Source organism: Vipera berus (assembly GCF_964194415.1).
Source record: "Vipera berus genome assembly, chromosome: 2".
Lineage (NCBI taxonomy): Eukaryota > Metazoa > Chordata > Lepidosauria > Squamata > Viperidae > Vipera > Vipera berus.
Genome location: NC_138203.1, coordinates 95,749,022 through 95,768,341, shown reverse-complemented (window position 1 = coordinate 95,768,341; position 19,320 = coordinate 95,749,022). Strand labels below are relative to the sequence as shown.

Here is a 19,320-nt window from a genome sequence, read left to right as displayed (position 1 = left end):
ATCAACTAATATTTAAAACCAACAGTAGAGATAGTCCTTGACTATCCCAACTACAACTGGGAGCACAATCTCCACCTGCAAAGCAAGGCAGTTAAGCGAGTTACACCAAATTTTATAACCTTTTTTTGCCACAGCTGTTAAGTGAATCACATGAACATCAAGGAAACCTGGCTTCCCCTATTGACTTTGCTTGTTGGAAGCTGGCTGGGAAGGTCATAAAACTGCGATCCCATGACACCAGGATGCTGCAACTATCTTAAATACATGCTGTTTGCCAAGCACCTGAATTTTGATCATGTGACCATGGGGAAGTCACTTTTTCCAGTGCTGTTGTCCTTTTAAACAGTTGCTGAATAAATGGTTGTAAGTTGAGGACTACCTGAATATTTGCTATTATCAAGATGCAGTTAAGAGAGCTGGCCACTTTTAGGAGGGAAGAAGCATTGACTGCCTTTCCGCAAAACAGGGATTATTTCAATAAAGCTTTATTGAAAAAATCATTCTTGCAGATAGACACATTAATCATGGCTTGCCACCGGATCTTCATTTGTTTCACCAGTACCTGAATAAGTTAAAATTCATACAGCATATACATTGTATCTTACCAGATTTACATTAAGTCGGTCATCTAACCCTCCTTAGACCCAACACTGTAGTTAAGATTCCTTGTAGCAACCACAGCCAGGAATCGTGGCTTAAAAAGTCATTGTTCTATGTCAGGGGTGTCAAACTCGAAACATCACGTGACGTGTCGCGACGTATCATGACTTTTTCCCCATTCACAGCAATGGGGTGGGTACAGTTTCACCATGATGCATCCGGCTTGCGGGTCAGCAGTTTGACACCCCTGTTCTATGTGCTATCCAAGTTATGAAATTAAAAATATATATTAACTCTCACTTCCTGCTGCTGGACATTAGGAGCAGATCCAAAATAAAATCAATCTTTGCCCAGTTTTTCCACTGCTCCCAATTCTGATTAGCCATCTCCCTCACACTCACCCATGTACAATGGCTCTGGTCTCAAGCAAGCCATCTGCCTATTTTTATTTTTTACAATCCCCTGCAGGTCAACCATGTTTCTGGGATGTCACAGGTGGTGGGAGACAGAAATAGATGGAAACTATTATCAACAGTGGCCTGTCTCTCTGAATCATTTGCCTGGGTGTCTCATGATTAGCCAAAGCCAAGGCGTACTGTGCACAATTATCTAGTGGCAGGTTAGTGTTAACACACCATCATTAAAAAAAAGTAAATTGTGGTTTCAAGCTACACTATTTTGCCAAATAATAAATTAAGATTTGATTTTGCTATGGCTTCATAGATGCTAAATCAAAAACAGCTGATTGTATTTCTACCTGCCCACAGATGAAATCTTTTCACGATGTTGAAAAGTGTTCACAAAGTGCCTACAAGAAAGACTGAAGTTAGAAAGAAATGGGCTATTTAAAAAAAATACAATCAGCCTTCCTTCCAGAATTAATTCAACAATTTCCCATTTAACAGAAGTGCACCATTATTTTGGCTTTCCCAGAAACCATCAGAAGCAAAACATTAAGCTTTGTATCTTCACATCGCTAACATTTATTGAATGCTGAACTGACAAACCTGGTGTAAATTACAACAAACAGCCTAGGTAAGTATATTAATAGTAGTAAACTATGATACCTGTGTAATAGTAAGGTAACAGCTCTCTTTACATGTAGCATGAAAAAAAGAGTTGCTGGTATGACTGGAGCATTGAACAGACTAGAGGACCAAAAGCATGTCCTCTATCCACATTTTTTAAATTCAGTAAAGATATTGTTGTTCTATAAATGATATGTATATAAAATGTATATAAAACACAAAAATGATGTCAGACGGTCAACACCTTGTCCAAAGTTTTTAAATATTTTAAATAATATGTAATAAAAATATATATAAAGAAGCTGGACATAACTAAACTTTTGCTGTATAACATGCCTAATGAGTTTTAAAGTTTGCCTTTGGTTCATGCTATCAAAACTGCCACAAAGCTCCTTTCACGTATAGTGAAGTGGTCGACAGAATTGAGAAGCACCCAAGCTAGGCAGACACAGCTGCTGTATTGTGATAGGAGCATTGTATATGGACTGCACAGTGACACTTATGGTTATGAGCTGCACTGAAAGAACAACACAACACAACACATTCTATTGGAGTTGAGGAGGTGTGCTGAACAAATGCAGATTTCAAGATGAAATGAAAAATTAGATGAAAAATTAAAACAGCGTAAAATTAGATGAAAAATTAAAACAGCGTAAAACAATTGATGACAGCATGAATTGCTCCACTAAAACCATGTCAATCAGAGTGATGAGATGCCAAAAAGGTTACCCATCAACAATTACAGTCTCTTCCTTGATATGCTAGTTGATGGTATAATACCAGCCCTTAAGGAAATGCAGTCAACTCCTGGCAGGCTGCCCAGGGCTCCACGGGTATGTGCAACTATTCCTTCATTGACTCGGCCAGGTAATATGCTACGGCTGGCTGAATGTCATCCTGGCAGATGGTCTGGTTGCTTATCTTTTCTGTAATTGTGCCTGATTTCTGCTCCACAAACTCAATGCCTTTAAGCCACATTGCCTTCTGAAGGAAATCTGGGTTGCTGCTAGAAACGCCTTTCTGCCTCCTCCCTTCTTTCTTGGTGTTTTTTTTTTATCCTTTACTTTCTTTACAAACATGGCTTACCAACTCAACGTGGTGTTTATTCTGGACTACCTGCCCTGTAGTAATGTGATTTCTAGAAGGGTTTTCTTTTACAGGAACAGTGGCTATGTGATTACAAATTGAACTGGATAAATTCTACATAGTAGCTGGATTAGACGTTATTACAAAGGACTGGAAATAATTTAAAAATCTAATTATGGATCTAGTTATGTAAAATCAAGATGGAATGAAAAAAAAAGTTAACGAAGAGTTTGTATAATCAATGGTTAAAGCACTGTAAATTGAGAAACACGAGTTAGCAGTCCTGCTTTAAGCACAAACAAATGGGCAACATTAGCCCATCGCTCTGTCTCAGGCCTAGAAAGGAGGCAGTAGAAAAACACTTCCAAAAATGTGGCTAAGAAAACTACATGAAATTGACTCAAAGAAAAAAGTCCTGCCATTATTCAAGGAGAGAGCAATAATCAAAATGGCCATTCTTTCCATTTTTTCCCCTAACACTCCACACTCTCAATATCAATGCTCAATATGAAATTATTTTAGACATTAACTTAAAAAAATACTACACTAAGAGAAATCATCCAAAATAAAGGCCAATGAATATTGCATTGTCTATTTTTGATATACTTCAACCCAGGTGATTAATATTACGACGTTTAAATGTGCACAGACTGTTAACCACCATCTGGTTCTTTTTGGGTTAGAGTTAAACATTTCACTTACTTATAGTTTATACTCTCTTAATTCAACACCTCTTACCCCATTTTTAAAAACCATCTATTTAAAGATGAAGATAAATTCACCCAGATGGAAGGAGCAGATGAGTTTATCGTTAGTTATTTAATTATAGAGAATAAAGCCATCACTATGGAATACTATATACACAACAGAGGGAGGGATGCTCTAAGCCCATTTAACAGGTCTTCTAGTTTAGCTACTGCCTCTTTTAGCAACCCTTTGCAATTACGATGGTAATGAAAAAGTAACTTTGCAACCAGTCCATATATTTAACAGCCTTTGCAGATGTGCAAAGCAAAGGAAAGCTGAAGTAACATCAAAAACACAGTTGCCATTTCACTCAGTGACCAACTTCACAACCAAGTTGCCAGTCTCAATTGTGGCTGCTAAACAAGGACTACCTGTACTGTCTTATCTTCAAAAGCATCACACAGGTCATCAGTTGAGTTCATTGCAAGCATCTGAGAAGTAGTCTTTCACTATTTTGCTGGCAAAGGTACGGGTAGTCCTCGACTTAGAACAACAATCGAGACCAGAATTTCCATTGCTAAGCAATGTGATTGTAAAGCAAGATTCCATGACTTAGTGATGGCAAATCCCTACAGTCCCATTTGCTGTTGTTAATTGAATCCCATAATTGTTAGGTGAGGCAACTTCCTGCTGGCTTCCATGACCAAACTCAGTGGGGAAGCAATCAGGAAGTTGTATGTCCTAGGCTGGCAGCCAGGTTAACCTGTTGGCCTCCCCCCCCAATTGTCTTTCTGGGGAAGTCAACAGGGAAGGTTGAAAATCACAATCATGTAACTGCACTTGGCAACCAATCATAAACTCAAGAGTGTTGCCAGGCACCCGGATTGGGATCACATGACCATGAGGGTGCAGGAACAGCCGAAACTCCAAGGATCAGTTGTAACCACGCCTTTCTAACTTGGGGTCATCTCTGATCAAGTGACTGTAGGTTGAGGACAATTGATTATGACAGCTAGTATGGTGTAATGGTTCAAGTGCTAACCTAAAAAGCAGGAGATTGTGAATGCTAGTCCTCCCTTAGGCAGAGCTGGCTGGGTGACTCTGAGCAAGTCACTTCCCTTTCAGTCAAATACACCCCACCACAGGGTGTTGTTGCAGGAAAAATAGAAGGCAAAAATACCAAATATGTTAGCTGTCTTGAGATGACAATGAACACACACACACACACACACACACACACACACGCAAGATAAAAATATAATAACGGTAATGCTCAAATATAATTGAATACATTAATTTCAATCTTTCTAGTCTAGGTTGGAAAGAGTGTAATAAAAGCTGCAAAATGCTAATATTTAGTCTCTTCAGTGACTCAGAATCACTGCCTAAATTGCGGTCATCCCAGCCTACAGGGCTTTAAAGGAAAAAAAATTGTCTTCCATTTCTCACATAGAAGCACCGCTACTATCTCCTCTAAGGAAATAGCAGAGCTATGAAAAAGATCTCTGTATGCCAGGATACTGTAGCAGCAAACTTTTGAATATTTTTGTGTAGGCAAAATGTTCTTGCCTGCCCCTTTCAATGTCACTGCCAGGGTTTTTGCCGTTGTTTCTCAATCTTCTAGCAACCCCCCCCCAAAAAAAATCATTTGCAGGGAAAAGGTCTGTGACCCATCTGTTCAAAATTGGTGTGATTTTGTCATTTCTTTTCCTGTTTGTAAACAGTAACAGTGGAAGGGCTAATCAAAATGCTGACGGTAAATTTAGGAAGAGGGAATACATATCACAGGGAATATGTACCGAGACAATGGAACACACATAATGACAATGAAAATATAGGCACACACGGGCACACTCTCCTAAGCAAAAAAAAAAACCCTGAAAACCTGAGGTAGTTGATGCAAGATCAAAGTAACCCAATAAAGAGAAAAACATGGAAGAAAGGAAAAATAGGAAGAAGAAACGTGGAAAGATAAGAAAAGCAGGAAGGTAAACAATTCACAAAATCCTCTCACTACTTCTAAAATGCTTTACTGTATACTTTATTGTTCAGATGAAAGAACTGGGAAAAAGCATGTACTGTGTTTCCCCCAAAATAAAACCTGGTCTTTTTTTTTGCCTCCAAGAGACATCAGGTTTTATTTTTTGGTGTGTGTGTGTGTGTCTTTTTCACTCACCTTGCAGCAGCGGCACCGACAGCCCCAGCCAGCCAGCCCACTTCTGCGGCCGAAGGAGGCCTTCTGGAAAGGCCTCCGATTGCAAAATGCCGGTTGGAGTTCCATTCTCAGCTACACAATGGAGCTCCTCCTTCGGCCGCAGAAGGAGTGGGCCGGTGAGGCAAGTGTCAATCCACGGGAGGCCTGGCTACAATGGTAAGCTCCACCCTCCCACCCCCATCCTAGCTTGATTTTTAGGTGTGCACCTCGCCCCAAAACTAGGGCTTATTTTGGGGGGTAGGGCTTATATTAGGGCCTTACCCCCAAAAAAGCAAGCTAGGGCTTCATTTCGGGGTAGGTCTTACTTTCGGGAAAACATAATATAAGCAAAGCATTATGTAATGTATATTGTTTTCCTCCCAGAGCACTATGATACAATAGTCTCAATTCATTTTTTGCTGGCATCTAGGAACTGGATTTTTCAATCACTCAAATCTTTCCTGTACTTATGTTAATTTTTACTATAGTTCAAAACCAGTATAAAAATAAACTCCTGAATTAAATTTCATCTGTGTTAAGAAAAGTCCAGATGGACATTCCTAACGCAGTTTTCTGATAAAATATTAGAGACTGAAGACATTCACAGAATTAAGCGTCACACTAATCTATGAGTTGCCATGCTCTGCATATGCCTCAAAGGCTTTCAGGTTGGGCAACTGCAAACTTTTCTGTATCAAATTTAAAATGATAGGTATTCGTTTTGTTCTGCTTTGTAACAAGACCTTCCAGTTCTCGTTGCCATTTCCCACTGTGTCCTTCATGTGGAAAATGAAAAGCTAATTTTATGCTCACTGTGTGACTTGGAGCAAGTCACATTCTCTTACCCCAGCTATCCCACCAGGTTGTTGTTACAGGGGAAAATAGGGAAGAGCAGTCAGTCTTCCCTTATCTAGCATTTGCCCATAAGTCCGTACTTCTCACTGATTTAATCAGTTTTAGATATTTTATTTGTACTTTTAGTTTGTTTTGTAATTGTATGTATGTAAGGTCTCACGTATTTTGGCTATTCCTGCAGTGGAATTCACTGGAGAAGGCAACTATGCTGGGAAGAGTTAGGGGATGGCTGGATGAAAACTGGCACCAGCCACAGCATAGAACAACTCAAAAGATGTAGTGCAAGATCATAAGATGTGGAGAGACCTGGTCCATAGAATCCCCAAGACTCAGACATGACTGAATGGATAACATTATTATCATATATGTGAGAGCCATTTAGTGTAGTGGTTAAGACACCAGGTTAGAATGTGAGTTCCAATCCCACCTTAGGCTCAAGTCCAGCTGGTGACTCTGGGCCAGTTCCTCTGTCTGAACCCTAGGTAGGAGGCAAGGACAAACCACTTCAGAAAATCTTGTCAAGAAAACTGCAAGGACTTTTTGTGTAGTTGATAGGAGCCAAGACTGGCTTAAAAGGCGCACTTGCACACAGGTACATAAAACACACAAATATGTATGCATATGTCTGTGTTGTATATATGTGTATGTGTGTGTGTGTGCGCGCACACACACACACACACATATATACAGGAAATCCCCATTTAAAAAGGAGCCCACATTTTCTTATTAAAACAAGTTCTTAATGTCAAAAAAACTATTTCTTCATAGGAGACAAATTCTCATAGCCATTTTCAAATTAGTGTTTATGATGTAACCTTTTTGCCCTTTTGACTTAAAAGAAAAATCAATATGAGTATATTACTCTAGCTATTATAGGTCACTGAAGCACAAATAGTGTAATCTATTTGAACATCAACATTCTATTTTAAAATTTATAAAAAAAACTCAGATAAAAAGTGAAACTGAACATGTTTTTACACAAAAGTTTTCCCCAAAAAGGAAAAGAAAAAGGTATCAACAGATAAAAGAAAAGAAAAACTTGCAGTGAGTAAGTAAATGCCATTTGTTAAGGATAAATTGTCTCTGGCTGATTTAAACAAATAAGTAGTCCTGGACTTACAACCATTTGTTTAGCAATTCTTCAAGTTATAATGACATTGAAAACACCATACAACCTTGATCTATGTCACTTTTTTTCACATGTCATGAATAGAAATTTTTTGATTTTAATATGAAGCAGAGAAGTATCAAGCAGAATGTGAACACATTTACAGCAGTTATAGTCCCTCTTAATATTTACAATTCTAGAAGATATTTGAAATATGAAGTTTGTAAAAGCTATAGAAACACCAAAGCCAATAATGAAATCTTTCCCACAGCAATCTTAGTTAAATGTTCATTTGACTAATATAGTTTCGAATTTGTTTCTCCTACCATATTAGTTCTAAGTCCTCTCTTTTTTTTCCTTCTAATTTTTAAACCACAAAAAACCCTAAGCAAATTTACAATTCAAACAGTAGAAGAAAATACCCCTTAACTCATAGAATTAAATGAAATGGTGGCTTTAAAGCATAAGTTGGCTAGAAGGACCTTAGTTTTAAATGATTTAAAATAAGTAAATAATTTAATAAATACATATTTTAATTAAAATTATCTTAAATTATCTGTTGGTACACTAAAGAAACCTCCAATGTAAAACCTTTTCCCCCCTCAAGTATGAGTCATCACGCAAATGCTGCCATTATTTACTCAACATCTGACACAAGAACACAAGTTACCACATTTTTTAATGGCGCACATATTCTCACCTGCCCCACTTCCAATCCTTTCCTCAAGAAAAAAAACAACAAAAATCTGTGGTGGGGCATCTTTCCATCTACCAAAAACTCAAGTTATTTTAATAGAGCTTTAAAGTTACAATGTACAAAACCTAATAAATACACAATATTGGATTTTTGTGTTTGTATTCTTTTATGTTTATTTTGTTTTTTTCTCTTTGTTCTGTGATAAAATGGCAGAAGTAATTTTTGTTGACCTAGAAATACAGGCGGTTAAGTAGGTAGCTAAGTGAGTAAGTAAGTAAGTAAGTAAGTAAATAAATACATAAAAGGCAAGAATCATTTACCAAAATCTACCCTTGTTAGTATGCACTGCATTGGATGGTCAGTTGTATGCCTTGTCGTCGTTGCACCACTTTCATAACAAGATGCACACAGATCGTAATCGTAGCAAATTAAACACTTGTATCTGCGACCTCGAAAATTTCCTTTTAAACATGCATCGCAGCTGACACCTGCAAAAAAATAAACAGAATCATTAGCCATTAGCTATTTACATAAACAATAGGCATCTATGCAATTTCATTGCAATACCACTGTCCTGAATTACTATCAATTATCTTATTCTTAGTTGAAAATTAATGTTCATGATTTCATAATTATCCTGAACATGCTCCTCACATTATAACAATCAACTAAAATGCTGACTATTCATGTCCTCAGGTAGCAGTCGCCAACATGAGGACTTCCAGATCAATTTTGAGAATCATAACAATACTTACAAAGAGTACGACCACCAAGGCCTGCTTACAAGTTTATTTCAAAAGAAGGTGGCATTGTTTGCAGCCCATTTAAATGGGGGTAACATGTGAGACAACTGTAAGATAAGAGAGGTGGACTGACAGACAAGGGATAGAAAAAGACAGTGCAAGCTTGCCTGCTACACAGAATAAAAAGCACCTCCTCATTCATGGACTGCAGCAAAACAGGAAGTGTCAAATCTTTAATTTAATCCTAATTCTCTCACTCTCTCCATCTCCTCCCTCCCGCAAACACTACGAGACTGAGGGAAATGTACAAGGCTGTGGAATTCAGCAGGTTTTTCAGAGAAACTAAAGCCAACAGTTGTCCACCTGCACAAAAGCAATGATCTGTGTCCACACAGGAGAAGCAAGATGGCCGCATGTCTTGCCGCCTACAGATGTACTACTAGAGCCGAGCAGAGGACTGAACCACCACCACCCCGCTTTTTCCATTTGCCTGATTCCCACATCACTGGTGTAGCTCTCGTTACCAGCAGCTGCTGTCCAGAAAAGTACAGGTGTTTACGTCGATGTATAAAGCTTTCAAAGTTGCAGACTTCAAACTAATTGACCATCTTTATGAAAGGCTTGTGATGATCTGAGCTTGAGATCCTTGTCCTAAAGTCCAAAGATTTTCTACACTCCATTATTTTGGTAGTTCACACTACCAAAGAAAAATAAAAGCATTTCTATACAAACCAAACACATATCACTCTTGTAATACATTTCATTCTGACCAGGGCATGCTGACATAATAGTCTTGTTTAATAAATGTAACTTAACTATATCTACTTAAGTTAAAAAGGAAAAGAAAAAAAAACAAGAGTCTGAGATTACTACTAACTCTTGGTATGAAAGGAATCTGTACTAGTTGGTTCTAGTTATATACAGACTAAAGTTTTCACTGGCTTGTCCATTAAAAGCTCACTGTTTAAAGTTGTCTAGAAAAGCATTGATAAAATATTTCAAGCACAGATTAAGAGCATAATATATATTAAAATCATACCATGTACAAAAATCTTCATATTAGCTTTGCAAATATGTCAAATTAAAAAAAATCCAAAATGTTATTGAATTTCAAAATCTTCCAAATCCTATTTTCTACTAAAAAAAAGAATCTGAAAACTTTTTCACTGTTCAAAAACAGCTGAACTGAAATATTTTACCAGAAGTGAAAGCAAAAAGTGGATTTGCAATCTGATATATGCATGCTTATGTATTTCTTCCAATGTGAGTTTATTTGGGTTCAACAATACTCATTCTAAAGCATTTAACTGCTCCACTTAGTACTACAATCTTAGCATGCTTAAAAAGAGAATCAAGGAATTATAAGAACCGGGACCATTTAGAAACAGACTAGCCCGCCCCCTCCAATTCAATGTAAAAAGTACAAAAGTTTTGTTTGTTATGTCCAGCCTCTTCTTGAAAATATCTTACTACCTCTGTGAATAAAAAAAAACCTAGTAAAGACAACAATCACTTGATCAAGTCCTATTTTTCTGTAACTTAATTCCATTACAGTATTCCATGTTCTGAACTCCAGAATACTAGAGAACCGTCTTGATCTTCTATGTGGCCGTCCTTCCAGGTGTTTGAATAGTACTGTTTCCCATTCTGTTTTCTTTTCTCAAGTGAGACAATTCCTTCAATCTTTCTTTTACAACTTACTGACTAATCCTTTGATCATCATCACTGCCTTTCTCTGAACATGTTCAAATATCTCTGGATCCTTCTTGAATAGTGCCCAGAACAGGACCCAGGAGCAGAATAAAGCAGAATAAAGTGGAACAACTGAAGCCGTGAATTGCAAATTACATCTGTTGATGCAGTCTAAAATTGTATTTGCCTTTTGCAGCCACACTACACTTCTGGCTAATATTTTATTTCTAGTCAACTACTATTGACTAAAAAATCTCTTTTACAAGTATCTTTATCATCTTACACTCCATAAATTTGATTTTTGTTTCCTAGGTAAGCTTCACGTTTGTCCTTACTAATGTTATTTTCAGGCCATTTATCTGATTGCTAAAATTAGCTGTTCCATTGATTAATCATCTTCACTGTCAGGAAATTCCACCTTATTTCCAGGTTGAATCACCCTCTGAGAAGCTTCCGCCCACTGCTTCTTGTCCTGCCCTCAGGTGTTATGGAGAGTAAATCGATGCCCTCATCTCTGTGACAAACTTTCAAGTATTGGAAGACTCCAATCATGTCTCCCATGAGCTTTCAAAATTTCATTAATATCTCCAGGTACTTCAAACAATGGTAAAACTATTGTAAAATTGAGAAGTTAATAGGCAGCTACTCAAGGAAGTCATTGTGTTAACAAATACAATTTCAGAAGAAGATCAAGAAAACAAACAGCTATGCACTGATTTGCAAACAGTACCATCTTTCCAACCAAAACTCTGCACCGGATTAAAATTTCAAATTTGTTCATCATTTATGCTACCATAGCATCATTTATCACGGTCCCTCTTAAGAGAGTAAGGAACTCAAATATTAATACTTTTATATAGCTGCCATCACATATACACATATCACACACATCACATTTGAATGGCAAGCGATTAAAACCAGAAAACAATAACCAAATTTGTAAAAGCACAAATAATATAAAATAATAGATACTACAAAAATCTAATTAACTATCTGTCATTAGGTAAGCAGCTGTCAATATACTGTGCACAAAAATATTAATATAATTTTCAATACTAATTCAATACATTTTTAGTTTTAATAAGGCAAGACAGGATAGGTTTGTATTTAAATGTTTCCAATTTTTCCAATATAATTTTCTATATTAAGTGGCACTATTTAGCTAACACTGAGGTTTTTATTTTTTATCATATATTTCAGAATGTTCATGTAGTTAAGCCAAATAATCAACAAAGAATACAATGTTGTATACAATGCATTTAAAATAAAATACTAGCAAAATTAAAATTCTTCTCTAGACTATTATTTAGAGTTGCAATAAATAAAAAATTGTATTGTGATGCAAAAAGCAAAAAAAATCAGTTTAAAGTCTTCAATTCAGAATTTTCTGGAACCAATTTCAGCAGAACCATATCTGTACTTTCAAAACTGTACTTATGTTGAAGTTAATGATAACTACTATCTTTAATACACTATAATTATTAAGCACGATCAAACTTTGAATCCATCTGCAATGTTAATTACAGAGACAGGCTCATCAATAAGACTTTGTATAAATCATGGGGTCAATTGAAAGGGAAAATGTAACTATTTGAAGATTCTGAGTAAAACCAGCATTTCCAAGTTTCAACATACAAGTGGGTTCTACAATATTAACAATCATTTCAATCAGGTGTTCCATCTAAAAAAAGTGCAATAGAATCACTCTACAAAATCAATGCTTCTTATGTTTTTAATCTTTAAGATGGAAGCTTAAAATAATTTACTCACAATGCTAACCAAATTACATGTGTCCTAATTTTAATAAAAACCAGCAATGCAGATGTTTAGTTGCTCCCTATGATGTGGATTTCATCAGCAAAGATTGGGTTGAGACAATATTGTAATCAGGATTGAGAACCAGCAAATATAAAATAGCCTTAATATTTTTTTTTATTTGTTAGATATTTTTATGTCCTGAAAATGTAATGTCAAAAGTAGAAAGCTTGTGCAGACACTTGTTTTTGAAGTAGTTTTGTATTCCTCTTATACTCCTTAGGAGAGAGTAGGCCTAATAATATCACTGCTTCAACACTTGACAGAAAATGAGAGGATTGGCATTGCTGCTGTCTTGAGAGGACAGCCAAGTGATAGCAAGCTGAGAAAAAGAACAGAATCAGGTGAGCTCAAATTGTGGATGAGGATCATCAGTGATAAAATATCAAAAAGGACTCCATTCCTGTGGCAAGGTCAAGCCAGAGGAGACTGCTGCTACTTGATCAAAGCTTCTGCAATTGAGTAAAAAGGCAAAGAGGCAGAAGACTGACTAGAACAGCAGCCCAATCCAAGGGGATTCATTCTTTCATACTAGTTTAATAAAACATGAAGAATCCATAAATTTTAGGTTCTGCAAAGGCTAATAAGGTATGCCTATCTGTAAGAAATAGTTTATTACCTCAGAACCTTTTTCCCCTCCAACTCAAGTACCTCCACCACAGCTAACATACATTAGTCAACGTTTATAAAAACTGCAGTCCATTTGCTTTCTCCTACTCTAGGTTATTTGTCCATCACGACAGCAGAAGAGATACTGAAAAGGAATGTGGATTCTTCCTATTAAATTTGACTGTTCAAGATAGGAAGCTTCCAATAAAAGTGTGGAAATTCTCACATAGTGGAAAACATTTTATAGTAGATCAGGTCTTTGCCAAAACAAGGAAAGATGGAAACTACCTCACTTGCAAAACAGATTAGCTTCTAACCTTTACATAGAATAGGTAGAAGAAAAAGAAATAGAATAATGATTGCTATAAATAATATTTACATTTGATACACAGCGATCATGGAAACATTTTGGTAATAGCTTTATCGTTTTTGCTACTATATAAATCTGCTTGTCTGAGCTTTCCTGTCCTGAAAATATATTCTACAATATTTTGTCTTGCCTTGACAGCCAAGGCAGGTCTGAAAAAATACTAGCCTAACTCTATAATATTTGAAATGCTCCTGCCCAATGTTCCAGATGTCAACGCTGCTATCATTGAATGTTATTGCTTGACAAGAGATGAAGAAGTAGCCATTTCATAGTTAAACTTGTGTATTACTTTAAGAGATTAAATTTAAGGTTGGGAGGGGGGGATGAGTAGGATTGTACTTTCAAGGCCATCTCTAACTAAAGAAGATAAGACCTTGGCAGGTTTTCTAACGGAAGGGAAACTGATTCTTTAAATTAATTGGAGAATATGATTAATGACAAAATTAGAAAGATGGAGAATTGTGTTTTAATATATTGTGCAAGAGGCGGAGATTTCAGATTCCAGCTTCCTTTGAGCAAACATTTGCCAGTGTATTAGGCTAATAAAGGACTTTTAAGGTAAACAATGCCTCAGAGTCACTTGAAAAGCCCATACGTCAACACTGAATTCATGTTACAAAGTTACAATACTGTTGTGTAATGATGTTATACAGGTAATCCTTGACTTATGACTATTTGTCCAGTGAATGTTCGAAGTTACAACAGTGCTAAAAAAAAGTAACTCACAGTTGGTCCTCAAAGTTATGGCCATTACAACACTACCATGGTCACATTATCAAAATCAGACACTTGGCAGACTGCCCGACCAAACGTGGAAGCTCAGAATATCTTGGATTGGGTTATGTCCTTGACTAACCACTGGTGGAATTTGGTTAACAGTGGAATGGCATGTGTGCTGCCAGTGTTGGTCTAGAGACTCTAGTGTTAATCTTGGTATTAATTTAATCTGATTGTCTCTTTTGATGTCATTCAAAAGCCAAAAAAGAAAGACCAAAAATAACATCCCACCAGCAATCAACAGCATCATGAGCAGAGATAAACACTAAGATTAACACTAGACCAACAATCAAGAAGTAAACAGTACCCCAGTCAAGGAATTACCAATACAGACAAACAAGGCAACAGCAGACAACAGCCCAATCAAGGAACCACGACTACTCCCAGCAACACTGACAAGGCAAGCCACTAGTGTGTAAAAATAAGGGCAAACCCCACTCCCTCCTAGCAGATGATTTATTTATTTATTCAATTTCTATAGCCACCCAACTCAACAAAGTGAGTCTGAATAGCTTACAGTTCAAAATTTATAAAACAGTTTAAAAAACATTGAAACATATCGCATATTGACCCCAACAATCTGGATTCTCATTTTACCGATCTCAGAAGGATGGAAGGCAACCTTGAGCCCCATCAGGATCGAACTCCATGCTGCGGGCAGAGTTTGCCTACAATACGGCTCTTTAACCACTGCACTGCTAGGACTCATGATGTTACCTACTTTGCTAATGAAATGTCTGTAAGAGAAACACCACCCTTGGAGAGCACCAAGGATCCCACAATCATAGTAATATATTGTAGTTCATAATATTTAATTTTCATGATTGATTATTTCAGTAATTTTAGAAAAATGGTTTAGGTATGTCAATATTTTCTTGTAGCACAGAGATCAAGCACTGAGAAATATAATATTTGCTATACAGAGAACATATAATACACAGACATCATTTATCTTGTTTTTAATGCCAACACAACTACACCTAGTAAATAATTGATAAAGGATATATGCACGTCTATTAGTGGCAACTCCATATAACTGCATTCCCAATCTGAGTTATACCAACATTTTCAGCTAATGCTCTTTTCATTTTAATAGAAGTCTATAGTACACAAAAATGTTGTTGTAAATAAAATTAGCTTTTCTAACTTGCAAAGCTGGAAACACTTTCTAACATTATTTTATGCCTTCTTGGGCCCTCCCTGCTTAATTCCCCAACGTAGTTGAAATGCCAATAGAAACAAGAAACAGTTTTTGAACATTATGACATTAGAGAGTAGAACAGTAAGGATAAAATGGCTCACCCTGGTTTTAAAAATCCTGCTTCCCAAGGATATTCTTACCTTTGCTGTGCTTCTAACCTTATATGCATTTTTAAAAACTTAATAAAGTTTTCATACACAAGGAAATGACAATATAAAATAATTACAAGCAAATTTAAGTTTCTTTTCAGGTAGGACATGATTGTAAGGCTTTCTCACAATGAAGGCCCGCAGGAAGCTTGTTGCAATGCATGAATCGTATTTAAATTTTGTTACTCAGAGATATGGAGCAGCAATTAATTTCATTGATGTTTTTTGCCTTAACCCTATTATTTCTATATTTGACAGAAAAGCTTGCTCACATTTCTGTTTTAAACCATGATTTACCTAATATACAGGAACATCTTTCTACTTCAAGTTCAAGATAATGTATGTTACAGATTACATTCTTAATAATCTAATTTTACCAACAACCAACAATCTGATTAACTAAGTACTTTGTGCAGTAGTGATTTCTAAAGCTACATCAAATCATTTTCTTGTTCCTAATACAATACATCAGAGATTATAGGGATGTGACACATAAAAAAAAGACAGACCTCCCTCTCTATATGGATATGTCTTACATGGCTTACATTCAATAAGGTTTAGGAATCACAGGAGTATACACTAAATAGAAAATTATTTTTTATCTCAAGTACAGAACAAAACAGTCTGACTCAAATGAATTATGTTGAAACATTTCAACTTGGCTATATTCCCTTGGAACAAAACACTAGGAACAAAACACAAAATATTTCAAGTGCATAGAACAACAGTGAAAACTCAGGATCAGCTGCATTCCCGTTTTTTATCCTAGGGCTACAAAAGTATAGTGATATTCCCTACTGAAAGAATAGACAAGATGATTTTTTTTAAAAAAAATTTTTTTAACTTTCCAGGTAGCTCAGTTACCACATAATAACACAAAAAAGAACAGTTAAATTATTTAACATTCTTTTTAATTGGTACATTAGCCCTATGAGGGTTTCTTTCTTAATTTCTTTGACTAGGCTGTCAAAATTTTGATGCCTGTTTGCCAGATGCAAAAGAACTAGGTTATTCTTCCCCAGTGCTGCTACTTGTGCAAAAGAGTGGGTGAAAGAAAGAAAAACAAGACTGCTAGAGCTTCTTAACAGCACGAATAAATAACATAAATATTACCAAACGGGAGAGAACACACAGACAGCATATAAACATTCATTCCCAGCCAGTATCTAACTCATGGAACCCACCTATATTCACTTGCATCGATTCTGTTTCTTGAAACAAAACAAATTTTTATTTCATCCTTGGGACAAAAATGTATGCCCAACATACTAAAAAGGGGTCAATTCTTTGCAGTTGAAATGTTCTACATTTCTCAAGGTTGACCGAAATATCTTAAGTGGGAGATACCATTTTGTGCACTTTGACTTTGAAACAAAACACCCATGCTGCAATAATTTATCCTGATCACAAAACAAATATACTATTTGATTCCAAGAATCCTGTAATTGGCTTTTTATAAATCCAACATTGCAAATAAAATGGCATTGGACAAGTAGAATCCTGTTACTATTGGACAAAACTAAATGGCCAAAACTCAAGGAGAGAAATAAATAGAAATAAGGATCAGAAAAAAAAACAGTGTGAGAAGCAGAAGCAGAGGCTAATAATGTCCCTGGACCCGTGTCACTGAATTATCTGAATAAAAAACACTGTATCATAAGTCAGGTATAAAAAAGCTACACATTTTACATTCAGATGATGGTGTATTAGAGCAAAGATAATTCAGGAGACTCAACTCAGAAATAAAAGTACCGGTAAGCTTTTGTAACTTTGGGTTTTGTTTAGATGCTCCTGATAATGAAAAAGTCTGTAAATACTATATTCTAGCTATACATACATTTTCTGAAAGTGAAGGCAGGTCAGTTAAACACCTGGGATCTCATGCTATTTGTAATGTTATCGCAGTACTGAATTTAAAACTCTAGATGAAATATATCCCAAAGTACTGAAACAACTGGACAACTAGATGGATTGGACATATGGTAGGTACATCAGAAATCCTGGAGAACTTGTGAATTATCCGATATACAACTGAAATAGAGATAATGTAACTCTGATGAATTTTCCTTTTCCCTCTTTCAGAAAACTACAGACTGATCAGTTTGAAACAACCAACCCAGAAAACTGGTAGGCTCCCCTTCATCAAATATGTTCAAGCACCTCTCTGTTGTTAGCTGCAAAGTCGTGTCTGACCCATCGCGACCCTATGGACAACGTTCCTCCAGGCCTTCCTGTCCTCTACCATCTTCTGGAGTCCATTTAAGCTCACGCCTACTGCTTCAGTGACTCCATCCAGCCATCTCATTCTCTGTCGTCCCTTTCTTCTCTTGCCCTCAATCTTTCCCAGCATTAGGCTCTTCTCCAGTGAGTCCTTCCTTCTCATTAGGTGGCCAAAGTATTTGAGTTTTAGCTTTAGGATCTGGCCTTCTAAAGAGCAGTCAGGGTTGATCTCCTCTAGGACTGACCGGTTTGATCGCCTTGCAGTCCAAGGGACTCGCAGGAGTCTTCTCCAGCACCATAGTTCAAAGGCCTTAATTCTTTGGCGCTCAGCCTTTTTATGGTTCAACTTTCACTGCCATACATTGCAACTGGGAAGACCATAGCCTTGACTATATGCACTTTTGTTGACAGGGTGATGTCTCTGCTTTTTAGTGTGCTGTCTAGTTTTTCCATGGCTTTCCTCCCGAGGAGCAAGCGTCTTTTAATTTCTTGGCTACAGTCCCCATCTGCAGTGATCTTGGAGCCCAGGAAAATAAAATCTGTCACTACCTCCATTTCTTCCCCATCTATTTGCCAGGAATTGAGGGGGCTGGGTGCCATGATCTTGGTTTTTTTAATGTTAAGTTTCAACCCAACTTTTGCACTCTCCTTCTTCACCCGCAACAAGAGGCTCTTTAGTTCCTCTTCACTTTCTGCCATTAGAGTGGTATCATCTGCATATCTTAGGTTGTTGATATTTCTTCCGGCAATCTTTATTCCAACTTTTGATTCATCTAGCCATGCCTTTCTCATGATGTGCTCTGCATATAAGTTAAATAGGCAGGGCGACAGTATATAGCCTTGCCGGACTCCTTTCCCAATTTTGAACCAATCAGTGGTTCCGTGTCCAGTTCTCACTGTTGCTTCTTGGCCCACATATAGGTTTCTCAAGAGACAAATAAGATGGTCTGGTACACCCATCTCTTTAAGAACTTGCCACAGCACCTCTCTAGGATGCTACAATCTGGGCTCCTATACTATGCAAGGGGCTGCATTTGAAGGCCCAAATGGCTTCTTCCACCTCTGTAATTAAAATGGAATGTTTTCAGGACAGAGAAAAAAACAAATTACACTATCTCATATACCATGGAAATTATTTTTTTTAACTTTGATTAATAAATCCAATAGTCATATTTTATATAGCTCCCTCTGATACTGAAAGCATGTATCAGAGGTAAGAAAAGTTGTACATAGAAAAAAAAAAGAAAAACTAAATCAAGATAGAATTTAATCTTCCATAAAAGTACTTACTGTATGCTAGCAAGATTTTCAGAGTTCCACAGATAAGATCAAATATCAAATTAAGTCACATTATATCTTTAGTCTATGGAGATTCTCAGTCATCCAGGTCATAGTTATCCCAAAGGTGCTTTTTCATGAGGACACTGGACTTTCTTGTTTTTCTTTGAAGACATTTCACTTCTCATCCAGGAAGCATCTTCAGCTTCTT

General features: G+C 36.7%; 1 protein-coding gene across 1 annotated transcript in view; it reads right to left on the bottom strand.

The window, feature by feature from the left end:
• The window catches only part of KCMF1 (potassium channel modulatory factor 1), a 49,954-nt gene that overhangs the window by 19,018 nt on the left and 11,616 nt on the right, over positions 1-19,320 (bottom strand). The window contains 1 exon segment of the mRNA XM_081317902.1: positions 8,576-8,743. Coding sequence (XP_081174028.1) covers positions 8,576-8,743 — 168 coding nt within the window.